The sequence below is a fragment of the Monodelphis domestica genome, chromosome 1, assembly GCF_027887165.1.
Source record: "Monodelphis domestica isolate mMonDom1 chromosome 1, mMonDom1.pri, whole genome shotgun sequence".
NCBI lineage: Eukaryota > Metazoa > Chordata > Mammalia > Didelphimorphia > Didelphidae > Monodelphis > Monodelphis domestica.
In genome coordinates this window covers 206,935,488-206,960,782 of record NC_077227.1, presented here as the reverse complement: position 1 = coordinate 206,960,782, position 25,295 = coordinate 206,935,488, and the positions used below count along the sequence as shown (strand labels likewise).

At 38.5% G+C, this 25,295-nt stretch overlaps 1 protein-coding gene across 1 annotated transcript in view; it reads right to left on the bottom strand.

Annotated features, from left to right (window-relative positions):
* Positions 1-655: 655 nt before the first annotated feature.
* TUBGCP4 (tubulin gamma complex associated protein 4) overlaps positions 656-25,295 on the bottom strand; it is a 35,687-nt gene continuing 11,047 nt past the window's right edge. The window contains exons 2-18 of the mRNA XM_007472436.3: positions 24,934-25,062; positions 22,634-22,756; positions 22,202-22,255; positions 21,679-21,735; positions 19,437-19,516; positions 17,396-17,597; positions 16,336-16,501; positions 15,887-16,011; positions 14,976-15,026; positions 13,712-13,817; positions 13,181-13,288; positions 12,490-12,628; positions 10,931-11,108; positions 9,907-10,041; positions 8,803-8,919; positions 2,237-2,376; positions 656-1,693 (exon numbers count right to left, since the gene is read on the bottom strand). Of these exons, the coding sequence (XP_007472498.1) occupies positions 1,681-1,693; positions 2,237-2,376; positions 8,803-8,919; positions 9,907-10,041; positions 10,931-11,108; positions 12,490-12,628; positions 13,181-13,288; positions 13,712-13,817; positions 14,976-15,026; positions 15,887-16,011; positions 16,336-16,501; positions 17,396-17,597; positions 19,437-19,516; positions 21,679-21,735; positions 22,202-22,255; positions 22,634-22,756; positions 24,934-25,062 (1,923 nt within the window). The 3' untranslated portion in view covers positions 656-1,680. The remainder of the gene's footprint in view (positions 1,694-2,236; positions 2,377-8,802; positions 8,920-9,906; positions 10,042-10,930; positions 11,109-12,489; positions 12,629-13,180; positions 13,289-13,711; positions 13,818-14,975; positions 15,027-15,886; positions 16,012-16,335; positions 16,502-17,395; positions 17,598-19,436; positions 19,517-21,678; positions 21,736-22,201; positions 22,256-22,633; positions 22,757-24,933; positions 25,063-25,295) is intronic.

Below are 25,295 nucleotides of genomic sequence, written 5' to 3'. Positions count from 1 at the left end.
GGCACCCGGCCTTGGCGATAAGGGAATGAGGAGCTTTCCAATTTGCTATTAAGTGATTAGGAGGCTTAGTTAGTGCTGACCTTTTTTTTTTTAGTTAATTTTGTAACAAGACATCCCAAAGAGAAGTGAAAAATATTCTTTGCCTTAAAATATCTCCAGTGAACAGTATGACTGGTAAGTTATATATACATTTTTAAAAATGAAGTTATAAAACTTAGGGATGCTAACACCCAACTGCCCTTAAGGACCTGATTTGCCTGATTTCCTTTGATGTGGAGGTTAGCTCTACTGTGGAACTGGTAGAGAGTCTAGGACTCTGCTGGGCCAAAAAGCTCTGAGGCCACATACAATGAAACAGCTACCTGAACACATGGAAATTTTCAAAACTCTGTAAAAATTCATATGATTGATTGCTGCAACCATGGCCCTTCCTACCAGAAACCAGTTAGTCCCTCTATAGTCTGTAGATAAGGTTAGATCTCCACCTTCCTTAGAGGACTCCTGAATATCCATTCTTTGCTCTTTCTAGGAGTCAGCAAGTCAGCATTGGAAATATTAGAACATTGAGCAAATGGTCTTAAGAGTGAATATAGGTAAATTTTCTAAGGCTGGAGATCAAGTTTTTATCTGCTATACACAGAATCCACTACAATGGTGAGAGTTTAATAATTATTTATTTTGATGGGTCGTTATGAAGTTGCTGAAGACCTATGTTCTTCAAGTCCTGTCTTTGCCACATACAGTTTCCAGGACTGGGCAAGTCATTTAACTTCTTGGTGCCCCAGATACCTCTAAACCTATGAGCTGCAGACTGGCGGTAGATCTGAATTGATAGAGGGAGTCTCCTATACCTATACCTTTCTCTCTACCCCCCAATTGCTGAATGCTTCTACTTTAGTAGCACTAATATCATTGGGTCATGGAGTTTTATTTTAATGTCTTTTTATGGCTGAAAATTTTCCATTTTGTTCCCTTCCCCCAAACAAACAACCTCCATACACTTTAATCCTCTATTACTGACCCAGCCTCTAACTCATAAAATTTAAACTGAAATTGTTGAAGGTTGTTGATGAATTCCTTTTGATTCATAGAGTAAGATCTTCTGGCTTCTTCAAGGATGGTAGAAAAGTTCTGAATGAGGAAAAATGGCCATAAATTAAATAGAAAATTGACCTGTTTCCCTTCTTGTTTGCAAATGGCAACCTGAACACTAATGTATGCAAAAATAATCCCCCTTTCAAATAGATGATATAAGCAAGTTTGACTTTCTAGTCATATCACAATGATTGTTCAAAATGTATTTTTGGTAGAACTGTAACATGTTCAGTCATGGCCATCTAACAAGTGAATCATGCTCTGCCACCAAACGCTTGGAGGAAGATTAATAAACTCTTCCAGAGGTCTAGTTTCAATGTATATGACATAGCTAGTGTTTTTTTTTTTAAATGATGATGAATCATGTCCTTAGATGGAAGTTAATGGTTCCATGACAGAAGGGAGTGAATTTGACTGCAGTCATTGAAGAGGAGATAAAGAATTTCTCAGTTATAAAAGTAGAAGAGAATGATTCATTGAACCTTCAGCAACAGACAGGATTACCATGCTGGACTGATGGAAATGGCAAAGTTTGTCAACTCAGTTCTTGATAGCAGCTCCTGAACTTCAGTTCAGCATTAGGGTTTATACCCCAAAACTGCAAATAAAACAAATCGCATAACTTTCAGAAATCTTTTACTAAAGACTATGTAGCTAAAATAGTTTCAAATTAAAGTTCAGGGAATTACATATAGTTCCAATCCCGTTTTCTGTTAACATCATCACCAAAAAATCTTTCTGAAAAGGTTTAGAAGAAATTAAATCCAAATAAGTCTTTTCTTTTCCTCATTAGGAAAAAGATTTGAAGAAAGATAATGGTAGAACTGAGCAAATGATTCCTATTTTCTTGCTCATAAATTCACCCTATGGAGTGGGGTTCCTACAGAAGAGACTATTCAACATAAAAAAAAAACTTGATATTTTCATATGAAATGGCATGCATGGCACAGTGGAGAAGAGCCCACAATTGGATCTGGAGCTAGAAGACCTGAATTCAATTCTGGTACTTATTTATGTGACCTTGGGCAATTTGAGACACTGGATCTCAATTTCTTCATTGTAAGTGAAGGGGTTGGAGTAGAAGACCTCCAATGCAGTCTGATTCTATGAATCTAGCTAGCTGAATATCATCTGCTCTTACCTGCCCAGAGTACCACCAGCTTGGGTGTAATATTTATTGTAATCCAATCGTAGCAGTAGTTGAGCCAAATCTGAATTTATCTGATGATTCCGAACACTGGAAAGGATTTTGAAGAGGAGTGAAGATTGCCGGCTAAAACCCTGCAGGGAGAAGTAACAAATATCTCAGGTGAGCTCCCCCCAGTGCCTCATCCTTCTTTTACCTACAATTGCATTCATCTGGGGAAGTTGAGGAATTTTACTGAAGATGCCTTTAAGTTCAGAGGGATGACTATGGCTGGGCACCAAGGCAAGAAGAAGACTCAGATCCTACACAAAGGAACCTGACCTTTTGAAATGCTGGGCCACAGATCCAGGGTGAACTGAGGAAGGAACCCATACCTAGTAGGGGTGGTATTTACAGGGTAAGGAGTGGTTACAGGTTCTAAGCTATGCACTGAGTAATCAACAAATTGAGAAGCAAATTAATATGGCTCTGCCTCTGAGACTTGAGCTAGGGTAGGGATAGAGTTTCAGTTTCAGTATCATGCCCAGGCTGAAGCTAGCAGGATAATAACCAGGGCAGGAGTTAGACCAAAGGGAACCCTCTGTTCTGTCATCCTGCATCTGCAGAGCTTCCTATGGGATGATAACAGCTGATTCCAACAGCAGTGCACTAGAATTCTAATGACAGACAAGCCCATAATTGTGTTGCTGAGATCCAGAACCAGACCAGGAACTTGCAGATTTCACCTTAGACTGAACTTTTTTGGGAGCACTAGAAGTCTGCAGGTGTTCAGCCTGAATTGTCCCTAAAAGACTATGAAATAACATAACAACACACCAAGACATCTGCATCAGGATTCAAGGGGACACAAACGTAGCATAGACATTTCCTCCACAAGTGCAAAAAGTCTGGGCTTAACATAGACTGAGGTCAAAAGTAAGCTGGAAGAATGAGCAAATAAAAAAGAATCCCATTATTGGTGAAAGGGTCACTTAAGGCACAACTCAGAAGAAAAGAATGACTCCAAAAAACTTACAAGCAAAGTTTCAAAGAAAAGTACAGCTTGAGCACAAGTTCAACTAGATAGAATTCCTAGAAAAGGATGAAGCAAGATAGTATTTTTCTAAAGCACAAAGACTTTTTTTCCGTTCCAAATCCTCATGTTCCCTCTGCCTCACTCAATAAACAAAAATCTCTTACAAACATGTATAGTATTGCAAAATAAATTTGAAAGTTGAAGAATTTTTTAAAAAGCGCTTTTTTAAGTGAAATTGTTAGAGGAAAAAAAATGTAAGAAGGAATTAGAAAAAGAATTAATAGCTTGGACAAGAAGTATAAAACCGTACCCATATAACACTCTAAAAAGCAGAATGGATTAAATAAAAGATAATGAATCCATGAGACACGAAACATAAAACAATGTCAAGAAAATTGTCCACATCTTTTGGAACCAGAAGGCAACATCAATCAGTAAGCTTAATAAAGCACTATGTGTCCTGGCACTGTGCTAAGCACTGAAGATACAGAGAAAGATAAAATACTCCCTTGCCATCAAATGGCTCAAAATCTTACTATGAGACAATATACAAACAAGTTGGGTACATGATAATAAGATGTAATCAATAGGAAGGAATAGAAAGAAGGCACTAGAACTAAGGAGAATCAGAAGAGACTCCCAGAAGGAAGGGTGTTAGCTGAATTATAAAGCCAGGAGATGGAGGATGAAGACAGTATTCCAAGCATGGAAGGCAGTGAAAATGCCTGCAGTTGGGAGATGGAGAGCCAGTGTCATTGGATAACAAGAGTGTGGTGGGGAGGTGTGGAAAATAAGGTGTGAGAAGACTCTAAGGGCTATGATGGATTTTGAATACCAAACAAGATTTTATATTTGATCCTGGGGATAATAGAGAGCCATTGACATTAACTGAGTAAGGAGATGCATTTTTAAGAAGATTAATTTGGACAGGAGAATGGAAGATGGACTGGTGCAGGGAGAGACTCAAGCCAGGGAAATCAACAATAGGTGATTTTAATAGAACAAGAATGGAGTGATAAGGGCAGATACCAGAGCATTAGGAGCTAAATCAGAGGAGAGAAAAACAGCCTGTGTGACAGATTTTTCAAGATAAAATCAACAGGACTTGACAGATTGGATATGGGGAGTAAAATACAGTGAGGATTCAAGAATGAAATCTGGGTTTTGAATCTCAGTAACTGGTGGTATCCTCAACAGTAATGGAAAAGTTCAGAAAAGGGTAGGGTTTGGGGGAAAGTTAGTGAATGCAGTTTTGGATGTTCAGAGTTTAAGATGTCTGTAAGATACAGTCAAGATGGCAGAGTAGCATGAAGCAATAAGCTCTCCCCTCTAAACAAAGCAAAATTACACCAAACATATCTAGGAAACCCACCACCACATTGAATCTTGTTGAGGAAATCCAGAAAAGTAATTTGTCTAGCCCAGATCATTCCTAGGGAGACAGATGAGGAGTCTAACAAATACTAGGGATGAGGATGGGCCCAGTGCATCCCAGGCATGAAGAATTCTCGCTCTCAGGGAGAGGCTGTGTACTAGAAACAGGTGTCAACTGGCAGTTTTGGCACCCACTTCCCAGTTCCAGAACACAGATCCTTGGCGGGCTGAGAAGGAGGGACCTGGATATCCAGGTCCCTGCATATCCAGGATATATAGCATTCCTGAACAGAGAAGCCCATAGTAGTTTAAGGAGGGAAGAACAAGTTCAGGAGAAATGATGTGGCTTAGACCCCTCCAGAAACAGTGGAGTGTGAGCTTCAAGCTCAGTCTGATACTTGCGGAGGAATAACTGATGGAAATCCCAGACCAAAGAGGAGCCAACAACTTTGTCACTCTGAGCTAGCAGCTTCCCAGCTAGCTGATAAGGTAGAGAGTCCAGCAGTTTATTGCTGCTAAGACTCAAACCCAGGGCAGAACCTTATAAAACTCAGATTAGGGGGCAGCGAGTGATCAGACTTTGCCCTTGATCAGACCATTTTGGGAGCACTGAAAGCTTGCCTGTCCCCAGTTCCTGTACCTTAAGAAAGCAGCAACAAGAGCACCCTAGACCTTCCTTCCAGAAGTGTGCAGGGCCGAGCCCTATTATCAGGCTGATCTTTCCTACCATAAAAAAAAACATTATGGTGGCAGGAAAGTGCAAGACACAACCTCAGAAGAAAAAAATGACTCCACAATATCTAAAAACAGTCTTGGAGAAAAATACAGGTTGGGCACAAATTCACCTAGAATTCTTAGAAGAGATATAGCAAGAGTTTACAAACGTTTTTATAAATTAAGTGAGAGCACTTGAGGAAAAAAATGGATAAGAAATGAGAGCTATGGAAGAACAAACTGAAAAGATAATTAACATTGCATAAGAGGTATAAATCTTTGCCTAAGTAACAACTCCCTGAAAATTAGAATGGACCAAAGAGAAGCCACTAACTCTGAGGCATCAAAAAATATTAAAGTCTTTAAAAGACTGGGAAAAAAAAAGAAAATACAGGGGATCTCATAGCAAAAACAACTGGGAAATGGATCAAAGAGAAAAAGTTTTAAGAATCATTGAACTCTCTGAAATCAAACAAAAATAAGAGCCATGAAATCTTATTTCAAGAAATGTTAAAAGAAAACTGCCCACATTTCTTGGAACCAGAGAGCAAAATGGAAACAGAAAGAATTGCCAATCACCAGAAATACCCAAAATGAAAACTCCCAGGAACATCACAGCCAAAATCTCGAGATTCTGGGTCAAAGAAAAATACCTCCAACTTTCCAAGAAGAAAGAATCTAAGTACCAAAACCACGGTCAGAATTTTACATGATTTAGCAGTTACCTCTATAAAGAAGTGGAGAACTTGGAATACAGTATTTTAGAAACCCAAGGACATAGGATTACAGCCAAGAATAACTTCGCAAAACTGTATAATACGTAGGGGTAAAAATGGATTTTTTAATGAAATAGAGGAGACTTCCAAGTCTCTTTTTCTGATCTTTCTGATGAAAACACTTTCAGGAGTTGAGGGGGAAAAAAGATAAATACAAATGGACAATGTTAAGGGACTAAACACAATACAAATGCTTACATGCAAATATGGTGAGATGATATGTGTTCCTTCTGAACCCTAATATCAATATAGGAAGTCTAATTAGACAAAGCTTGGGAATGGTTCTGTTGTTTTGGTGATCTTAAGAGAAGAATAGAAAGGAAGAGGAAGAGTAGAATATACTGGGAGGATGGATAGAGGGAAGAGAAAGGTTAGAGAAAATTAATAACTTTTTGTGCATAGTTCCAAATTGTCTCCCAGAATGGCTAGATCAATTTATAGCTCTACCAATGGTGCACTAATATACCTATTTTCCCATATCCTTTCCAGCATCTGACATTTTTCTTTTTTTTTGTTAGCTTTGCCAAACTGATAAATATAAGATGGAACCTCAGAGTTGTTTTAATATGTATTTATTAATAATTCAAGACATTTTAGATAATTTTTTCATATAGCTTTTGATAGCTTGAATTTCTTCCTCTGAAAACTGCTTGTTTATTTCCTTTGACCACTGAGGAACTGATTCTTACAAATCTGAATCCATTCCCTATTTTTTTAGAAATAAGACCTTTACCAGCCAGAGAAAATTGCTATGTGTTTTTCCTATTTATGATTCTCTTTTAATTTTAGCTGAATTGGTTTTGTTTGTGCAAAAACTTAAAAAAATTTAAGTAATCAAAATTGCCATCCTGTAATCCTTTTTATCCTTTGTTTGGGCATGAATTCTTCCCCTTGCCAAAAATTTGACAGGTAATTTCTTCCTTGATTTTAAAATTTGTTTATGATGTTACTATGTATGTCTATAAAATATATCCATTTGGACAATATCTTGGTATATAATGTGAGATGTTGAAACTAGAAATAAATAAGTTCCTGCTAGACTGATTTCCAGTTTCCCCAACAGTTTTTTTTTTTTGTCAAATAGCAAGTTCTTACCCTAAAGCTAGATCTTTGGGTTTATCAAATAATAGGCTACTGTGCTCATTTGCTTCTGTATATTCTATACCTAATCTGTTCTGCTCTCACCCTCTCTTATTTCTTAACCAGTACCAAATCATTTGATGACTACTGCTTTGTAGTAGAGTTTGAGATCTGGTACTGTTAGGCCTTCTTCCTTCCCACTTTTTTTTCATCATTTCCCTTGAAGTTCCTGGCCTTTAATTTTTTCAGATAAATGTTGTTATTATTTTCTCAGTTCTATAATCTTTTCATTTTGATTGGAATGATGCTGAATAAGTAAATTAATTTAGATAATATTGTTATTTTTATTATATTAGCTCAGCCTACCCATGAGTAATGAATATTCTACAATTATTCAGATCTGACTTAATGTAAAGTGGTCTATAGTTGTATTCATATAGTTCTTGTAAGTGTATCTAAGTAGGTAGATTCTCAAGTATTTTATACATTCTCTTTTTATCTCTTACTGGGTTTTGTTGGTAATATGCAGAAATGCTAATGATTTCTGTGGATTCATTTTCTATCTTGTAAATCTGCTGAAGTTGTTAATTGTTTGAATTGATTTTTAAATTAACACTTTAGAGCTAAGTAAATCATTACATCATATACAAAAAATGATAATTGTGTTTCTTCTGTCTATGCTTCTCTCAGTTTCTTTTTCTTGTCTTATTGCTCTAGCTAGCATTTCTAACACATCAAATTGGAAATAATGGACACCCTTGCTTTACCCTTAACATTATTCAAAGGCTTCTAAGTTTATCATTACATATAATGCTGGCTCTTGGTTTGAGATAAATACTATTTATCAAATCAAGGAAAATTCCTGTGCTAGTTTCTAGGTTTGGGTTTTTTTTTTTTTTAATAGGTATGGGGGTTGTGTCTTGTTAAAAGCTTTTTCTGCATCTTTTAATACAATCATATGATGTTTGTTATTATTATTAACATGGTCAATTATGTTTATGGTTTGTTTGTTTTTTTAAACCCATACCTTTCATCTTGGAGTCAATACTGTGTATTGGCTCCAAGGCAGAAGAATGGTAAAGGCTAGGCAATGGGGGTCAAGTGACTTGCCCGGGACAGCTGGGAAGTGTCTGAGGCTAGATTTGAACCTAGGACTTCCTGTCTCTAGGCCTAGCTCTCAATCCACTGAGCTACCCAGCTGCCCCCTTTATGTTTTATTAAATCAAACAAATCTTGCATTTTTGCTGTAACTCTAACCTGGTCACATTATATGATCTTTGTGATATGTTCCTGAAGTCTACTTGCAAGTATTTTATTTAAAAATTTTGCAGTGATTTTTATTAGTCATATTGGTCTATAGTTTTCTCTCTTTTGACTGATTTTTTTAAAAACTTGGCCAATGAGGGAATTTATTTTGCTTGAATATATATCTATTTGTTACAAGGTTTTTCTTGCTGGGAGGGAGAGAAGGCAGAATTTGGTTAACTGAAAAAAGTAAAGTTTAATTTTAAAAAATTCCAACAGAAAAAAACCAAAGAGGCAAGTCTGTCTCTGTACAACTCCATTTTGGCAGAGCTGTGTACTTTGACAGAAAGACTCACCTTCACTAGAATACTCAGCTGTGCAGCCCCACGTTCATCTAGTGGCCCCAGGTTCTGACTGACCAGTGAGCAGAAACTGTGACAGAGATCTAGGATTTCGTTCAGGCAGTGGAACACCTATTTTAAAAAACCAGTTCAAGAAGAAAGGACATGTTATGGGAAATGATAGATCAGAGGATTCAGTGTCTTCCATTCCCAAGAACACACTGACAACTGACCTTTCTTCTTGAGATACAGGCTTATGCCTCTGGCTGTTAAACATATATTTCAATTTGGAATTCCTTTAGTACCTTAAACTCTGCATATTTGAAACTGAACTTAAATACCTTTATTCCTCAAAATTACTTTGCCTTTTAGAATTCCCAATTTCTATGCATCTCCTAAACACATTGATATGCCATTACTTATTCTATATACCCTTTGTGGCACATACAAAATACATTTATCTTTTCCTCTCATTTTTCTGCCTCTTTAAGTCTTGTTTTTCACCACTTAAGTCCTGCTTCTTCCATGAAAACTTCCTTGACTACCCTAGCCCACAATGATATTAGTCCACACTAACCGCTCTAGCATTTCGCACTACAATGCATCATCTATTTGGCACTACAATAATACAAGATAATATATATTTTGTACAAATATATTCAGTCTTCCCAATCAGATTATAATCTCCTTGAGAGGCAAAACCATGTGATTTTTGAGTGTCTAGTGCAGGGCCTTGATGGAGCAGGTGCTAAAAGAATGCTTGCTGATGAAGTTCTAGGCCTATTTTCCTCTCTCCAAAGCAGAACTGTATTCAAACTCATCTAAAGCAAGTGGTTGGTCTTTACCAATGGTTCTCCAGAATTTTTAGTTCAGACACTTAGTGGAGCAGCTATTTCACTTGCTCATTATCATTACCACACACACTCACTAAAATTTCCCCTGCTACAGTGTTTCTTTTTGTCTTAAACTATTCTCTATTCCTTATGTTTTTCAGGAACTTGGACATAAATCATTGGTGCTTTCTGTCTTCTACTTATGTTTTATAAATATGCCAACTTAGTATCTAGGGGAAGATTTACTGCCATAAGAATTTTAGAAAACCAAACTAGACCCACTTACAGGTTTTAGCAAGATGAATGACTGAGCCAGCAAGTTGCTCAGAAAGTGGTCATGAGCCAACTGGATGCTCTCAAAGTCCCTGGTGGAATTAATCTGATGGAGGAGCTGGGAGAACTGAGACTCCAACACATCTACCTGATGGAGAAGTAGAAGTTATTAAAGCATTCTATAAGACAGATGCTCTAAGATAGAAAGGGCTAGTGAGGTGTCTGAGAAATAAACACAGAAACTCCCCTGCCACCAGCTCATCCACTTTCTTCTAAAAGCTGCTCTTTAGACTCAATAATAAAGTCATTATTTGGAATTATTTTGGAAGGGAAAGTTGAAAACCTGCTTCAATACAGCCTCCCTTTGTGGGGCAGATGTTCCATGTTCACATTGATTGACTCAATTATATCTTATTAAAATTCAGTGACTTCTGGGGCACATTAAAAACAATCAAGTCAAAACTTAAATGATTCCAAAGCTCTGAGATGCCATCCCTGGGGATGCTTCCTCCAATGAATTATATTGCCACTGCTCCACCCCTTAGCAGACAAATCTTTGTGAGTTGCTGTGACCAAACCAATTCATCAGCTGGTGATCAACATCTGATGATGAGCCTCTCCTAATTGAGTGAGGCTGGTTCTTGGACAACAGAAAGTTTGTCATGTGGCTTGACTGAAAGTTTCATAGTTTAGTAGAATCTGTTTGAACTTGTACTTTATTAACATAACCATCAAAAACTCAATAGTTAGCTTCCAGCCATCACAATGGAGCAGAATAGGATTTTAGTGCAAAATCAATGCCGTCATATCCACAAGAACTTATGAAATGCCCTGGTTGCTCATACAAGATCTTTGGAGCTTATGGAATTCCTTATTCATGCTTCAATACCATCCCACTGCACAGTAATCCTAAAAATTATGCCCAATGATACAGCCCATTTTTTCTTTTATCAGTGTTTCACACAGGACAGGAATAAAAACATCACTTTGAGATCTTTCTCCTGCCACCTCCCATCTACTCAACTTTCAGCACAGACCTGGAGATAATATTGAAGATTGTCCACCAAGAAAGCCATGTGGTTTCGTAGGCGCCATTTAATGGCATCACTCTGATTAGACTTGAGGTGTTTTCGCTGCATTTGGAGAGCCCAACAGTGCTGTAGTTCTGCCTGCACTCGCCGTACGCTGAGCAAGTACTTGAAGACAACATTGTACCTAGGTCCAAAAGAGCCACCATGATGCTAGAATCTTACGTTCTTGGTCACCTTATCTTTTCCTTAGACAAATTCCAGATTCCTACCCTTTCCCCTATTTTCCTTCCCATTTAAGAATGTGAGGATAACCAGAGAGAGACTCTCTCTATTGGACATAAATTCATTGTTCCTCCCTTATGAGGCTCAATTCTGTGCAGGTGTTTGTCCCAGAATTTTCCACTCCTCCATTCAGGGGAGGCCCAGCATTCCAGATTGTCTCTTCCCCTGCTACCTTTATTTTGACAAGTCATCACAAATGACACCTGCTTTACAGAGTTCACTAAACTACACAGAGGTCATGAGAAGCAACAGGCAGCTAACTTTGGGGGAATGTGAGCCCCTCAAACAGGCATATTTGTTCCATAATCCTTTAGGGCTCACCCTGTATATCATGATTACTTAGCTATTAAGTATTAACTGTCTGATAATGATACAATCTTTTTTGAAAAGGAGTTGCCAGGCCCAGAAAATATTTGAATGGAGGCAGAATTAGGCTGGCCTAAATAACTTATAAGGTTCCTTCTAACTCTGGAGTTTGTGACTCTTCACTTTTCATCCCTCACTGGTCATGACAGTCATGTGGGAGGAAAGGATGGAAGATCCACATCAAGGCCAGGGTACACTCAGAATAGTTGATTCCTAGGGGAACCAGAATTATGTGACCTCTCACCTACGCATGAATTTTCACAGAAAAATGAAAACCCTAATTTCCTAAAGTATCTAAAGATTCTAAAGCAATCCAGGTCTAAAATATATTTTTTTTCAAAGGGATTAAAGGCATATACAGGATCAAGCTGATGGACTTTGGTCACAGCCACTAGAATCTTCTCACCAGACAAGCCTCTAACTTCTGTCAAATCAATCTCAAAAACAGAGGTGATGTGGTATATTAAGAAGACCTAGGAATTTGGAAGCCATTTAGTTGTACCCCCTCAATCAAAAGATGAACAAACTGAGGCTTGGGGAGTTGAAGTGACTCAACTATCATCATAGTGATAGCCAGTAGCAGAGTTAGGATTCAAACTTGGGGTTGTTACATTCAAGTTCAGTACTACTACTAAACCATACTAATTCCCCTAGGACTTTGGTCCAAAAATGACATCTTTTACTAGGAGTTCTCAACAGAATTTTAAATTAGGCATCTGCTTATTAAATATAATGTGGTTGTGATAGCTGGTTGTGATAGACTCTTGAAGTCATATCTCCTGGGCCTGTAGAATATTAATAACTGGTGAGGGGGTCGCTTTGTTCCTTGTAACTAACTTGTACCTAGCTCATCTCTTGCCTGGAGCACACAGGTAGTATTTTTACTAACAGAGCTCACAGAGGCCTTGCAAACTTACTTCTCTAGGACGGCAGGAGTGAAAAGAATGTGTAGAGGCCACTGCACTTTGTAGGAAAGTCCCAAGGCTGCCCAGCCTGATGCAGGGGCTTCCCGGGGAGAGGTGTCCCGAGAAGGTCCTTCTCGTGCTTGAGTAACGTCTAAGGCGAAAGAAAGAAAGAAAATAAAGAGACATTAACTCTATGATTCTAGCCTAATTGTTAAAAGAAGAATGTACATGTATAACAAGAGAAAAAAACAGAAGGATGTCTAAAGCACAAGGAGGATCACAAGATAGGCAAAGGACAAGGAAACAATATGTTTGTGGGCTCCTTGCTATATCTTAGTGATTATTCTACAGTCTTTAAACTTAGAGGCAGCTAGAACAAGACAAGAGCTGACCTATCTAACAGAAATGTAGCATGTAAGAACGAAAAGCTTTCTAGGCTGGATAATGAAGTGATCTATATTTTAGCCTTGGTTCTAAAACTAATGAGTCTAGGCAAGTTATGGAGCCATACTGTATCTCTGCTTCTTAATCTTTAAAATGAAGGTGTTAAACTAGAAAAATCTTAGTACTCTTTGAGTGCTATGGGTAGATGACTGATAAAATCCTGAGAAAAGCAAGTTTGTGTCTTCAGAGAAGAAAGCTGAGCCAGAAAATAGAAAGGTGGAAGAATGATATGGAACAGAGAGAAAAAGGGAATGAATACCTTTATGTTCCTTTCCATGATACTCAATTGTCAGATGGAGCAGAGGCAGAAGGTTGTCATCATCTAACAGTACCTTGTGGGCAGACTGCTGGAAGGCCACGTTAACATCTGGCAGAGAGAGACACCAGGAAGATAATAATGGTATTTGGCTATAGAACTAAAACCTGAGGGAAGAGGACTCCCACCCAACCCTGCCTGACCAATATCATCAGGAACCAATACCATTTGACTCTGGAGTCCAGAGCACAACTTATCCTAAAGATGTCATTGGTTACTTGGCTCCTTGTCCAGATAGCTGCAGCCTGATGGGAGTTGTCCAGTCACTCAGGAATGAGTTCTTCAGGAAGTGACAGAAGGCAAGGAGGCTGCCCCTTGACCCCTCAATGAAGAAGGCTTTAAAGAGTTGGGCTCTTCTCTCATAGAAAGGCACTAATGTAACTCAACCAGCCACTTTTTTGTTGATTAGACTCAACAGCATGGTGGGGATAGCTCCTAGGGAACATGGAATTTCAGGAAGCCAAGAACACTTACCGTGCTCAGTTACTGCAGTGGGAGGTGTCTTTAGCATATGCTGGGCTGTGTCAATGAAGGCCTGGAACAGTTCTCCTCGTCCCAGCAGGTAAAAGTCTTTAATGATCTTGGAAAAAGAATGTCAGTGAATAAGTCAACAGTCAAGCAGGCCTAGCAGGCCTCCTTACTAACCTGGGGGGTTCAATTTAATTCAATTAAAGTATTAATAAAACTCCTACTATGCTAGGTCACTATCCAAGGAGATGAGAACACAAAGAAGAAAATTAAATCATTCCTATTATTAAGCAACTTACAGTCTACCTGGGAGATAAGATATATATAGATAGATATGTGTATCTACCTATATATAATAAGTATATGTATAAGTAAAACTGGAGCTAAATTAGAAGCAGAAAGTACTAACAACTGGGCCGATCAGGGAAGGCTTCCCTGAGGAAGTAGAACCTGAACTAAGCCTTGAAGGAAGAAGATAAGGGCTCTTTAGTACAGATGAGAAGTGAATGCATTCCAGACATGAGGTGATAGCTCATGTGACAAGAAAGAGGCTAGAGATGAACAGTTTGAAACAGCTAGTAATCATGGAATATAGAGCTCATTTAAGGGAGTAGAATGAAATAATGTTGGCAAAGGAGGCTCCTAGACTGTACAAAGACCTTGTGGATTTGAGGAGGCAGTGTGATACAGTGGATAAAGAAATAACCTTGGAGTCAAGAAGACCTAAGTCTCATTCCCTTCTCTCATACATCTGGCTATGTGACCCTGGGCAAGTCCCTTGAACCCTCAAGGCCTCTAGAAGACAAAAGAAGTTGCAGAGAAGGTACTGATCTGCACTAACAGGCTTCTTCTTTGAGAATTCCCCACATCAATGCATACAGGGTCACTTCCCTCCTGTCTCCTATACATCAACGTGAGATCCTGCCATTCTAAAAAGGAATATCAGTTACTAAAATTTTGGTGATGCTTTTAAACCAGGAAGATTACAGAATATTTGCTATCATCTACTCAGTGGTAACACAAAGAAATCAAATAAGAAGAAAATTTGTGTCCCTCTCTTATTTGTACAATCACGCTTGTATTTAGAGAAGAAAATCTTGCAAGGAACTTGACACCCAGCAATGGGATGCTCATTTTGGGGAAGAGAACACAGGGTTATCCTATATATCAGGATTAGGTTTCCTTTCAAAACTCTGGAGAATTTGGGGAGGCAAAGTAATTTCCTGTCAGCCATATTTTAGTAGTAAAGGAAAATAAATAAAGCTATTACCTTTAATTGGCCCAGTAAATCTGACTCTTCTACCATGAGCTTCCATAGATGCTGAGGAAACAAGAATATGAATAAAATCCCATTTTAAAAACACCATTACAAAGGAAGATTCTTCATGGAAAAAGGTACTCCTATATTCTACTGGATGACTCATAGAAGTTTACCACTTTAGGGAAAAGCTAGGTGGCTCAGTGGATTGAGATCCAGGCCTAGATTAGGCAGGTCTTGGGTTCAAATCTGCCTTTAGACACTTCCTAGATGTGGAACCCTGGACAAATCACTTAACCTCCACTATACCTAGCTCCTACCACTTTTCTGCCTTGGAACTAATACACACTATTGATTCTAAGAGGGAAGATAAAGGATTATATTTTTTTTAAAAGGTTACCACCACTATGATCACTACAATAAACTTTCCATGAAAAACATTTCTGAAAAATTGATACTAGACTCTGTATGTACACATTAACAAAGGTTGGAGTGCAATAGCTTAGCTCTTTATTTTTTGTTCTTTAGTGGTATAACAAATTTGGTCAAAATCAATCTACTCTTTTTGAAAGTTACTGTGGAACGGAAATATACATATAAAATTCTAATTCTAAATAGTTCAAATGAAACAAAGATCTTCTATATTCCCTCAAATAAAGAAAACTTCACAATGAGAGAGAGAGAACAAAGTGCATATACATTCCATGTGTTGTCTCTAGAGTTTTGTAAGAGGGACAGATACTTAAAGTTGGAGTGTTCCTAAAACCCAAAGATAGAGAACAGATTCAGTCTGAAGAATCATTCCTCCAGGCTCATCTCCAATTCCAGCTATAAGAAACTGTTGCCATGCTCCATTCTCTGTCTTGCCAGGCCAATCCATCCCCTGGAAAACATCTATTGAATTGAATACTTAAAAGGCAAACCTCAGCGACAGTGCTGCGTATCCGGTCCACCACCAGCTCAAAATCCACAAGGCTGAAAAGAGGCTGTTGCTTGAGACGATGGAGCTCTGCAGCAAAGGTATCTTCTTGATTCTTTAAAATAGACCCTGTATATCATAGACAGTAGGAAGAGAGACCCTTGGAGCTAGGCTATAGACAATGATCTTGTTCTTTCATTTGTTATGGGAGGAAATCTAGCTCCCCTAGGTGATCTAGTAAACACAGGGTGATAGCTTTTACTCTTAACCACTGGTGCCACTTCTTTTGCTTTGAAGATTTCTGACAAGAAGCTTTATGGTGCTTTCTTATAATATCTATCTCAGAATGTGATGTGCTACATTGATCACTGCCCTTGGCCCATGATGCACTAGGCAGGAAGAGCTGCTCTTGACCAGCTATTGGGGAAGAGACATTAGAACAGGACTTCCTACCTTTTCTGGTCAGATTCACATTCTGATTCTCAAACATCTGTACCGACTCTCCTACAAACAGGATTTTTTCAGCGACCCTCACTGGAATATAGGAAGGAAGTATCTCCACCCGAAGGGAAAACTGCTTTAGGGAGGGGGCCAGCATGTTCTCTTCCTCAATCAGGCGCTGGGCAAGAAGCAAGAAAGGAAAATGAGAAAGTAAGCAGTAACTCTTTATCTCTATCCTTTATATTCCATAATTAATTTATTTGGAGAATAGGGCCTTTAAAACTAGGGATGTACAACTTCATTCTTCCATAAATCACCAGGGTAGTGTTTGCAAGGAAGCAATCTAGGTTAGTGGAAAGAATCTCTGAAAGGAGAGTTACAACGCCCATGTGTTCTAGTCCTAGCTCTGCCATTAACTAGTTATAAGGTTTTATCTAAGTCATTCAACTGCTCTGAGTCATGGTTTCTTCATCTGTAAAATGAGCAGGTTAGACTAGATCTGTAAAGTCCTACAAAATCTAAAATCTTATTATCCTTTCGGTTTCAAGAATGTATGATTCTTATGTAATGCATTGGCATATATGGTTTTGTGAGTTCTAATTAAGACTCTGAACTGCACCTCAAAGCTACCAGGGAGATTCAACTTGTGGAGCACACAGGTGCTACCCACCTCCAAATGTGTGTGGGTATGATATGAAGGGGTCTCACAAGTGCCCATTCTAGTGGATTATCATAGGACTAAGGATGTAAAGCTAAAGGGACCTTAAAAATCAGTCAAGTCCAACCTTATTTTATAGATGAGGAAAACAGGCCCCAGGGAAGTTAAGTGCCTGGCTCTAGACAAAGAAGCATGGACGCGAAGGAGCAGAAAGTTACACTCAGGGCTTCTAGGGATGACAGAGTCAGCACTTTTCCCCGAAAACCTCATTCAGACAAAGACAGTTTTTGAAGTGGGCAGGTTTGGGTAAATAATCCTGGCCTCAGTGAAGAACTAGACTGTAGAAGCTTATTGGTGAAAGTTAACAAGTCAAATTTCTAGTGGAACATACTGCATTTCCCATCATATTCTCACCAGATCCTGAAGCTCTCGTAACTGCTTCCCTGTCAGGCCCCCAATGCCCAGGTCCTCTTCCTCCTCCTCCAGCTGAGCGGAGACAATGCCAGAAGATGGACCCTGTTTAATAAAGAACTCTTCATGTTGGTCCAAGAGCAGGCCATGGAGCATCCAGGCAGACAGCTGCTTGTACATGACCCCATGGCACACAGCCAAGATCCTGAGTGAAGAAAGGGAAAGAAAAATCAATTCCATAAAAGCACCTTCAGAGAGTGTTCAAAACCCACACACACTCAGGCCAGTCTGGTCCATCACTAGAGGTGTGTTGACTAAGATCTGAATAAGAATTTGGTGAGTCATGAGGGAAATTGTTCATTATACTAAAGATAATGATAAAAATTTTTAGTCAGATCTTTTTGGATTAAATTTCTTAGAATTAAAGCTCACATATTAAAGTTTAAAATGTTCTTCAGCAATTTTGACAGCTTCTTTTAGAAAAGAAATATTCTTTTCTTTGTTCTCACTTTCTATAAGAGTTTCAGGGTCAAAAATTCCTGCTAAAATGAAATGGATTTAGAGAAGTCTGTTGCTCTGCCAGCAAAAGCAGTTTGCCTAGTTTCTCTCATTTCACTAAAAGGAAGAGAATGGATATGATGAGGAAAAAAATGACTCAATTAGAAATGTAGCATTAAAAAATTCATGGATGATGATTATCTGTGAAAACTTGGCTACTCTCAGCAATGCAGTGATCTGGGAAAATCTTGAAAAACTTATGATGGGGAAAGTTACCCATCTCCAGAGAAAGAATTGTTGGAGTCATCTTTCACATCAATGTATTTATGGTTTTATTTGGAGGTTTTTATGTAAGAGTGTGCTCTTGCAACAGTGACCAATTTGGAATTGTGTTTTGCATGACAATAAAAAATAAAAATATAAAAAATAATAATAACTCTCAGTTGATGAACCAACTGATTAGAGCAGATTGTCTCTATATGCACAAATGTCTTAGAGTGTTTTGGGTACATGCTGGGTCATATTAATAAAAAGAAAAAGAAAAAAGTACATGGAAATAGAGGATAAAGAACCTTCTGCAGAACTATCTGAAGTATTTCCAAGACTATCTGTTGTACAATAACTGGATATTAGACTTATAAGGGTAATTAGAGGTTATATAGTTCAATCTTTCACCCAGTGCAGAAGCTTAACTTAAAGTTTTAAAGAGGCAAGATAAAATGGACAAGATGAATTGGATCTGTTATCTCCAGGATAAAATATAAAATTCTCTGTTTAGCATTTAAAGTCTTCACAATCCTACCCCCTTCCTATCTTTCCAGTCTTCTTATATTTGTCTCTTCTCTATGTACTTTACAAGCTAGCAACTCCTGCCTTCTCAACACCCCATATCATGACTCCATGTCTTTTTTCAGTCTCTCTCAATGCCTGGAATGCTTTCCCTTCTCACCCATACTTGTTAGCTTCCTTGGCTCACTTCAAGACTCAGCTCAAATCCCAACATATTCTGCTAGAGGCTTCTTCTGGTCCCTCCCCATTACTAGTGTTTTCCCTCTGAGATTACTTTCTTCCATCTACTCCGAATATCCAGTATTTTGTACATACCTAGTTGTTTAAAAGTTGTTTCTACTATCATAAAAGTGAGACCCTGGGGGGTATTTTTGTATTTCTTGGCAAATAATAAATACTTAATAAAATGCCTGTTGGCTTACTGACTGAAAATAGCAACTATTTTCAAAGATCTACTCAAATATAACCAAGCAAACCCCACCCTTTTTAATTGTGAATCCCTAAGGATGATGGGATGTGAAATTCAGAGGAACCTTAACATCATCTAGGCTATTGAAATAGCCTTTATGTGGTACTGTCTTGGAATCTTCTTTATTGGCCAGTATCCTGGCCCCTCTTATTCTGGCCATATAGGCTTATTTGCTCAGTGTTAGCTTTCTTGTCCCATCTATTACTGAGTATTTAGTGAAGTCTTAGACAATATGTAAACAAAATGTTCTTGACAAACTATGGCCACTCCTAAGCTTTTGTAACTTACTTTTCTAATGCACTGCGTACAGGAGGCAATCCCCCACAACTGTATTTGTAGACCGTTTCCAAGATCTGACAGCCATGAATCTGTGGAAAAGATAAACTGATGAAAACCATATTCTATTTTTGGTATCTTGCTACATAATTTTAAATCCTACATTTGATTGTGATTGGCTCAGCTTTGTGGTTCCCTATTGTGACCAAAATTAATATAAAACCTGGATGGCTTATAAAGCCCTCCATAACCTGGACCCTTACCATTAGTTCTCTTACACTTAGACAGCAACTTCCCCCTCCCCAAACACACAGTGGATTTCGTAAAGTTGGCTGAGCAGGGTTAGTCAGTCTCCTCTTACACCAGATATGCAAGGGGATGTGCCTATTCTCTTGCTTTGGAAGAAGGGAAAACTTCTCCAGAAAGACCCTGTACAAGAATGTTTAACTTGGAAAACTTCAGGTTCTAGATTCATCAGTCAGGAGTGAATATTCAAAATTCAAAAGTGAAAACATTGTTACCACTCACAGCTCCATTTGCTTCTCCCAGGAAAGAGTCTTTATCTTTGCTTTTGTTGTCATAAAAGGTAACATGGATGTAGGGCTCTAACAACTGAGCAAAACTAAGTTTAATGAAACCTGCAAGTCTTTTCAGCTTACAATGAACTCCAGCCTGCAGCATCCTTAGACCCATCCTGGAAAGGAGGGGAGGTAACCCAACAGCCATTCTTGGATTTTTCATTCTCCTTTCCCAATTCAAATGAGACAGATAATGCTAACCCATTCATGAAAACAGTTTCCCCCTCATTTAGTATCATAGGAAGAGGAGAGGAAGGTATGAGGAAGCTATGAAGGTGGAGATATCTATGAAGTAATATGAGGCTTGCAGGAATCAGGGTGATTCGCAGATAGCTCAGGGAAAAGTGCTTGGGTATTGTGTCTATAACACAAAATGAAGTGAAAGCCTGGTAACTATTTGGCTAATTTCATAAAAACAGGAAGCCAAATTGAATTCTTGAGACTCTTTGCTCTGAACCTCTATCTGGGATGAGGTCCTACTCTTCATGTTCAATTCTTTGGCCTAAATTATCTTATTGGGTTTTCTCTCTGATCAAGTAAGTGAAGAAGTGGCAATTATTCCTTTTGCTCCATGTGTGTACATGCATGAGTGTGTGTGTGTGTGTGTGTGTGTGTGTGAGAGTGTGTATCAGACAGACAGACAGACAGAAAAACAGATAGTGGAAGCTGGGGGAGAAGGGAAGGGAGGAAGAGAAAGAGTAGACGGGGAGGGAGAGAGGGAAAGGTAAAAGAGGACAGAGAGAAAGAGACAGATGGAGACAGGGTGGGAGAGAGAGAGACAGAAGGAAAGAGAGACAGGGAGGGAGGGAAGAAGTGTGAGAGAGAAACAGAGAGAGACAAAGAAAGAGAGACAGAGGGGGGAGAGAGGGAGAGAGAGAGAGACATACAGAGAGAAAGGGAGGGGGAAAGGGAAACAGACAGAGGGAAGGAGGGAGGAGTAGAGGGAAAGAGAGGCAGGGAGTGAGAGAGGGAGACAGAGAGACAGAGAAAGAAACTAAGAGAAGTGAGGGAGAAGAGAGGGAAAAAAGGAGACCTATTAGTGTACATTAGTCATTAGCATACATACATGTTTGTATATATGAGACATTTACAAAGGTCTCATTAAGGTGGGGAAAAGGTAGAAGGAGCAAAAAAAGCCAAGAATATGTCCTATGCATCCAATCAGCTCACTGCAGATTTGTTAAAATGCTATGAATGAATTTGTAAAAAAGTATGCTATTTTCAAGGTTGCTTCCTGCAATTGATCATTCTTAGAACAACTCAGAGAAAAAGACCCAATTAAATCAGGAAACCAGAGAGCACCTTTCCTAACATGACTTCACCAAGTAACCTACTTAATGTTTGTTGATTTCAGAGTTACTAGTTCAGCCCCAAACAGCCAGTGGTCTCCTAGAATAGTTGGAATAAATTTTTTTATGACAGCAATAACAGAACGACAAAAATAAAAAGTACGTTTAACAAACAAAATGGGTGAATGGCTTAGGCACTATGACCACTTAATACTAAAGCATGACCTTGAGGAGAAAGCTCCTAACTCCCAAGTATCTTGCCTCTCCTTCTCAGGCCTAATTTCATGGTTCCCCCAAACGCAACAGTTTGAAGATACCCATATAGTGCAAATTACTAAATCACACTGAATTACTAACATTATTATCCAGAACAAAAGAAATGCTTACCTTTTGACTCTTAATCTGTTCAACAACAACCATCATGGAGGGGAAAAGAAGCTGGAACTACAAAGCAAAGCAAAGGCTTCTTAAGAAGACAGTCAACTGAATATAAGAGAGGGAGTATATATATATAAGCTCAGGAAATAATGGGATTTCTGAGTGAAGACAAATGTCAGTCCCACCCAGAAGAGGCAAGAAAAGGGTCTACTCTTCTAAGCCTATCCTAACTTCCAGGGTGACAGGCAAAGGTGAGGAAAGTAGAGAGAGACTCTTATCTTAGAGGCTGACAGAAAAGTTAACATATGTCAGTTTGGACAATTTTGTCACCAAGTGTTAAGACAATTTATCTTTTGAATTCATGTAATCATGCTAATATAGTTAAGCAAATAAAATGTACAAGATATGTGATTTTAGATTCAAATTCTAAATTTAGAAGTAGGAGGGTTCTCTAAAATAACAAATATAGCACTAACAGACTAAGTAAACTGGTTAAAAGAATCCAAGATGTTCCATTATTTATAAAGCATACCTGATCCAAGGAGTAATTGACATGTGATATGGAAAGGTGAGGGTCAGCAAGGAACTGCAATTTAAAAAAGTATAATTAGAAAAACATTATCTCAGGAAGTTTCTAAGAGGGAAAGAATGGCCCTAGTGGTAATTTTGAGTGCTTTTGAGACTTTGGGTCCCCACAGAGGCATAGAAGAAGGGGTATAGATCACTAAAAAGTAATGGGAAGCCTTTCACAGGATACCCTGAGAACCTCTGACATACCTAGAAAGTTTCTTGGATCATTACATGAGCAATAGCAAAATGCTTACACCTAAAGACATTTCCCATCTCTGGAGCCCTGATTAAGGAAAGAAAAGTTATTAGGGGCATTTCCTTTCTAAGGACATGGTCTAGAAAGGGAATTGTGGGATTCAGAGGTGTTGTCTCCTGTTTCTCCTCTTTACCTCACCTCTTGCTCCAAGTCGAGCAGTGCTTGACGATATGGCTGCAAGATGGAGTCCAGACCTGTGCAGAAGGCCCGCAAATAAATTCCATGTAACCCACCCTGGCCTTGCTGGGATGGATGATGATCCTGCAATTAAACAGCAGTAAATTAAGACCCTGTGTTGGGTCTTACAGATTGAGAACTGAACCTGGAGTCACAAAGTTCTGAGTTCAAATGTGCCTCAGATACTTCCTAATTGTGCAACCCTAGATATGTAACATTTCCTCTGTCTGCCTCAGTTTCCTCATTTATAAGATGGGAATAATAATAGCATCTATCTCCCAGAGTTATGAGGATCAAATGAGATATTTGTAAAGTGCTTTGTAAAACCTTAAAATGTTCCATAAATGCTCTTATTGTTATTTAATAATTATTATTGTCATTATTAGTTGTATTTTTGATGTTTAAATAACTGTCAAATTAGTACCTCCATAAGAAAAAACTTACCAAATAGTGCAGGAAATATTTTGCCCATTAACATTATGGGATCATAGATTTAGAGCTGCAAGGGCCCTTGGAGTTTAACTAGTTCAATTTACTCACTTCAGAGAGATGAGGAAACAGGTTCCAGAGAGGTTAGATGATCTATCCAAGGTAACAGAAGTCAGAGGTCAGAAGACAGAACTGGGGACTGAGCCCAGCATTTGATGTAGTATGGAACATTGATCTTAAGATAAAGAGAACCTGAATTCCAGTGCTGGCTCTCATACTGATTTGCTGAGCAACTTAAAGCAAAGTCACCTTACTACTTTGAGCCCAAGTTTACTCATCTATAAAATGGGAATAATGCTATTTATACTAAGTACTGTAAATATTTATATCATTGTGAATTATAATACCTGATTCCACCTTCCAAACTGACATCATGTTCATTTTTATGCCTAGATGTCTTTAGCCATCTCCTTGCAAAAAGAATTCCTCCTTTGATGGAAAAAAATCTATCTTCCTTGAAAACTCTTGGATTTGAGGAACCCAGATTTTTGGCTCAAATTAGAACAAAAGCCTAGCCAGAAGTCTAAATTTAAAACTGGCTTCCAGCTCCCTTTTTTCTTTTTCTTGTTTCTAGTAATTATAGTAACCATCAAAGAGAGATGCTTTTTAGAGATGAGAGAGGTTCAGCCACTTCTTCCAACATCACACACAGGAAATACATGACTGAACCAGATGCGCAGCTAGGAGTCTTCCAACCAGAGGACACTAATTCTTTTTTTTTTTTTGAAAAATTTATTTAGTTAATTTAGAACATTATTCCTTGGGTACAAGAATCATATTCTTTCCCTCCCTCCCCTCCCCCCATCCCTTCCTGTAGCCGATGCACAATTCCACTGGTTTTAAAAGAGGACACCAATTCTTAAAATGCAAAATAAAAACTCCCAAAAGTCCTATGAAAAGGCAATCCAAACAACAAGACACATTTGTAAATAACCTTAGATGAATTCCACCTTCCACAGGACTTTTTGTGTCATTTATCATATGGATTTGTGTGAGGAAAGTTCTCCCCTTCTCCCCCTTCTAGGTAACACAGCAGGTATGTGTCTGCATGAGTCTATGTAAACCTGCGTAAATTTGCTTCACCTAGCATGAGTCACGGGACTGTGGCTCATACTCTAGATCTGGAGATGATTGCATTTGACCTGAAAAGGGGGAGGAGGTTAAAAGGTTCCAGACAAGGAAGTAGCTTCTCTCTACTACAGGTGAGTGTGCTAGGGAAATGGCAGGCTGTGGTGGCCAGGCTGAGACCACTCATGTGGTAGTTTAGGTTAGGCCTTTTGACTTTTATCCTTTTACCTAATTCTGATCTTCATCTATTCAAGTAAATTTAATAAACTGTATTAAAATCCTAAGAACCAGGGTCCTAATTTTCATTCTTACAGATTTGTTCTGCTAGATCTCAGAGGGACAGATCTAGAAGCAATGAATTCAAATCATGGAGAGATAGACTTATGCCAGCTTTATATCAGCAAAAAACTTCCTAAACCTTAGAGCTATCCAAGCTTGGAATGGGTTACCTCAGGAAGTAATGAATTCTTCATCCTTAGAGTTCTTTGAGAATATGCTGGATGATTACCTGTCAGGTATGTTTTCAGTGAGAGTATGGGTTTCACTGGATTGCCACTGAAGTCCTGTTCAACTCTGAAAGTCAGTCATTCTATTATAATTAACATGGCTCTATTCTGAGTCCTAAAGGGATTTTGCAAAACGTGTAAAAAAAAGCACCACCATTATCTTTAAGAGGCTATATTCCCCAAAGAATGGCTACCTACCTGTTGCTGCACATGACCCGTATATTGTTCAATGAACTCAGTAAAGCGAATATAGTCTGTGCCAAGGCGGCAGAGTCGATTCAGGACACTGGTTTCACTGGGATGGAGAAATGGAAAGTCCTGTGAAACCTGCAAAAAGAGTAAGAACATTAAGGACACAGATGTCTTTGCCTCAGTTCGCTCCCTTCCAGAGAAGGTATTCCAAATGTTTCACAATTATGATATGTTATTCTTTAAATGTTTTGTGATCATACTTTTTTTTTCTCTTCACTGTCTTTTATGAGGTCTATTTGTCAGAAGAGTCCTGTAAAATACAAATATTGCCAAATTATTGGTATTGTCCTAAAGTGACCACAAGAAAT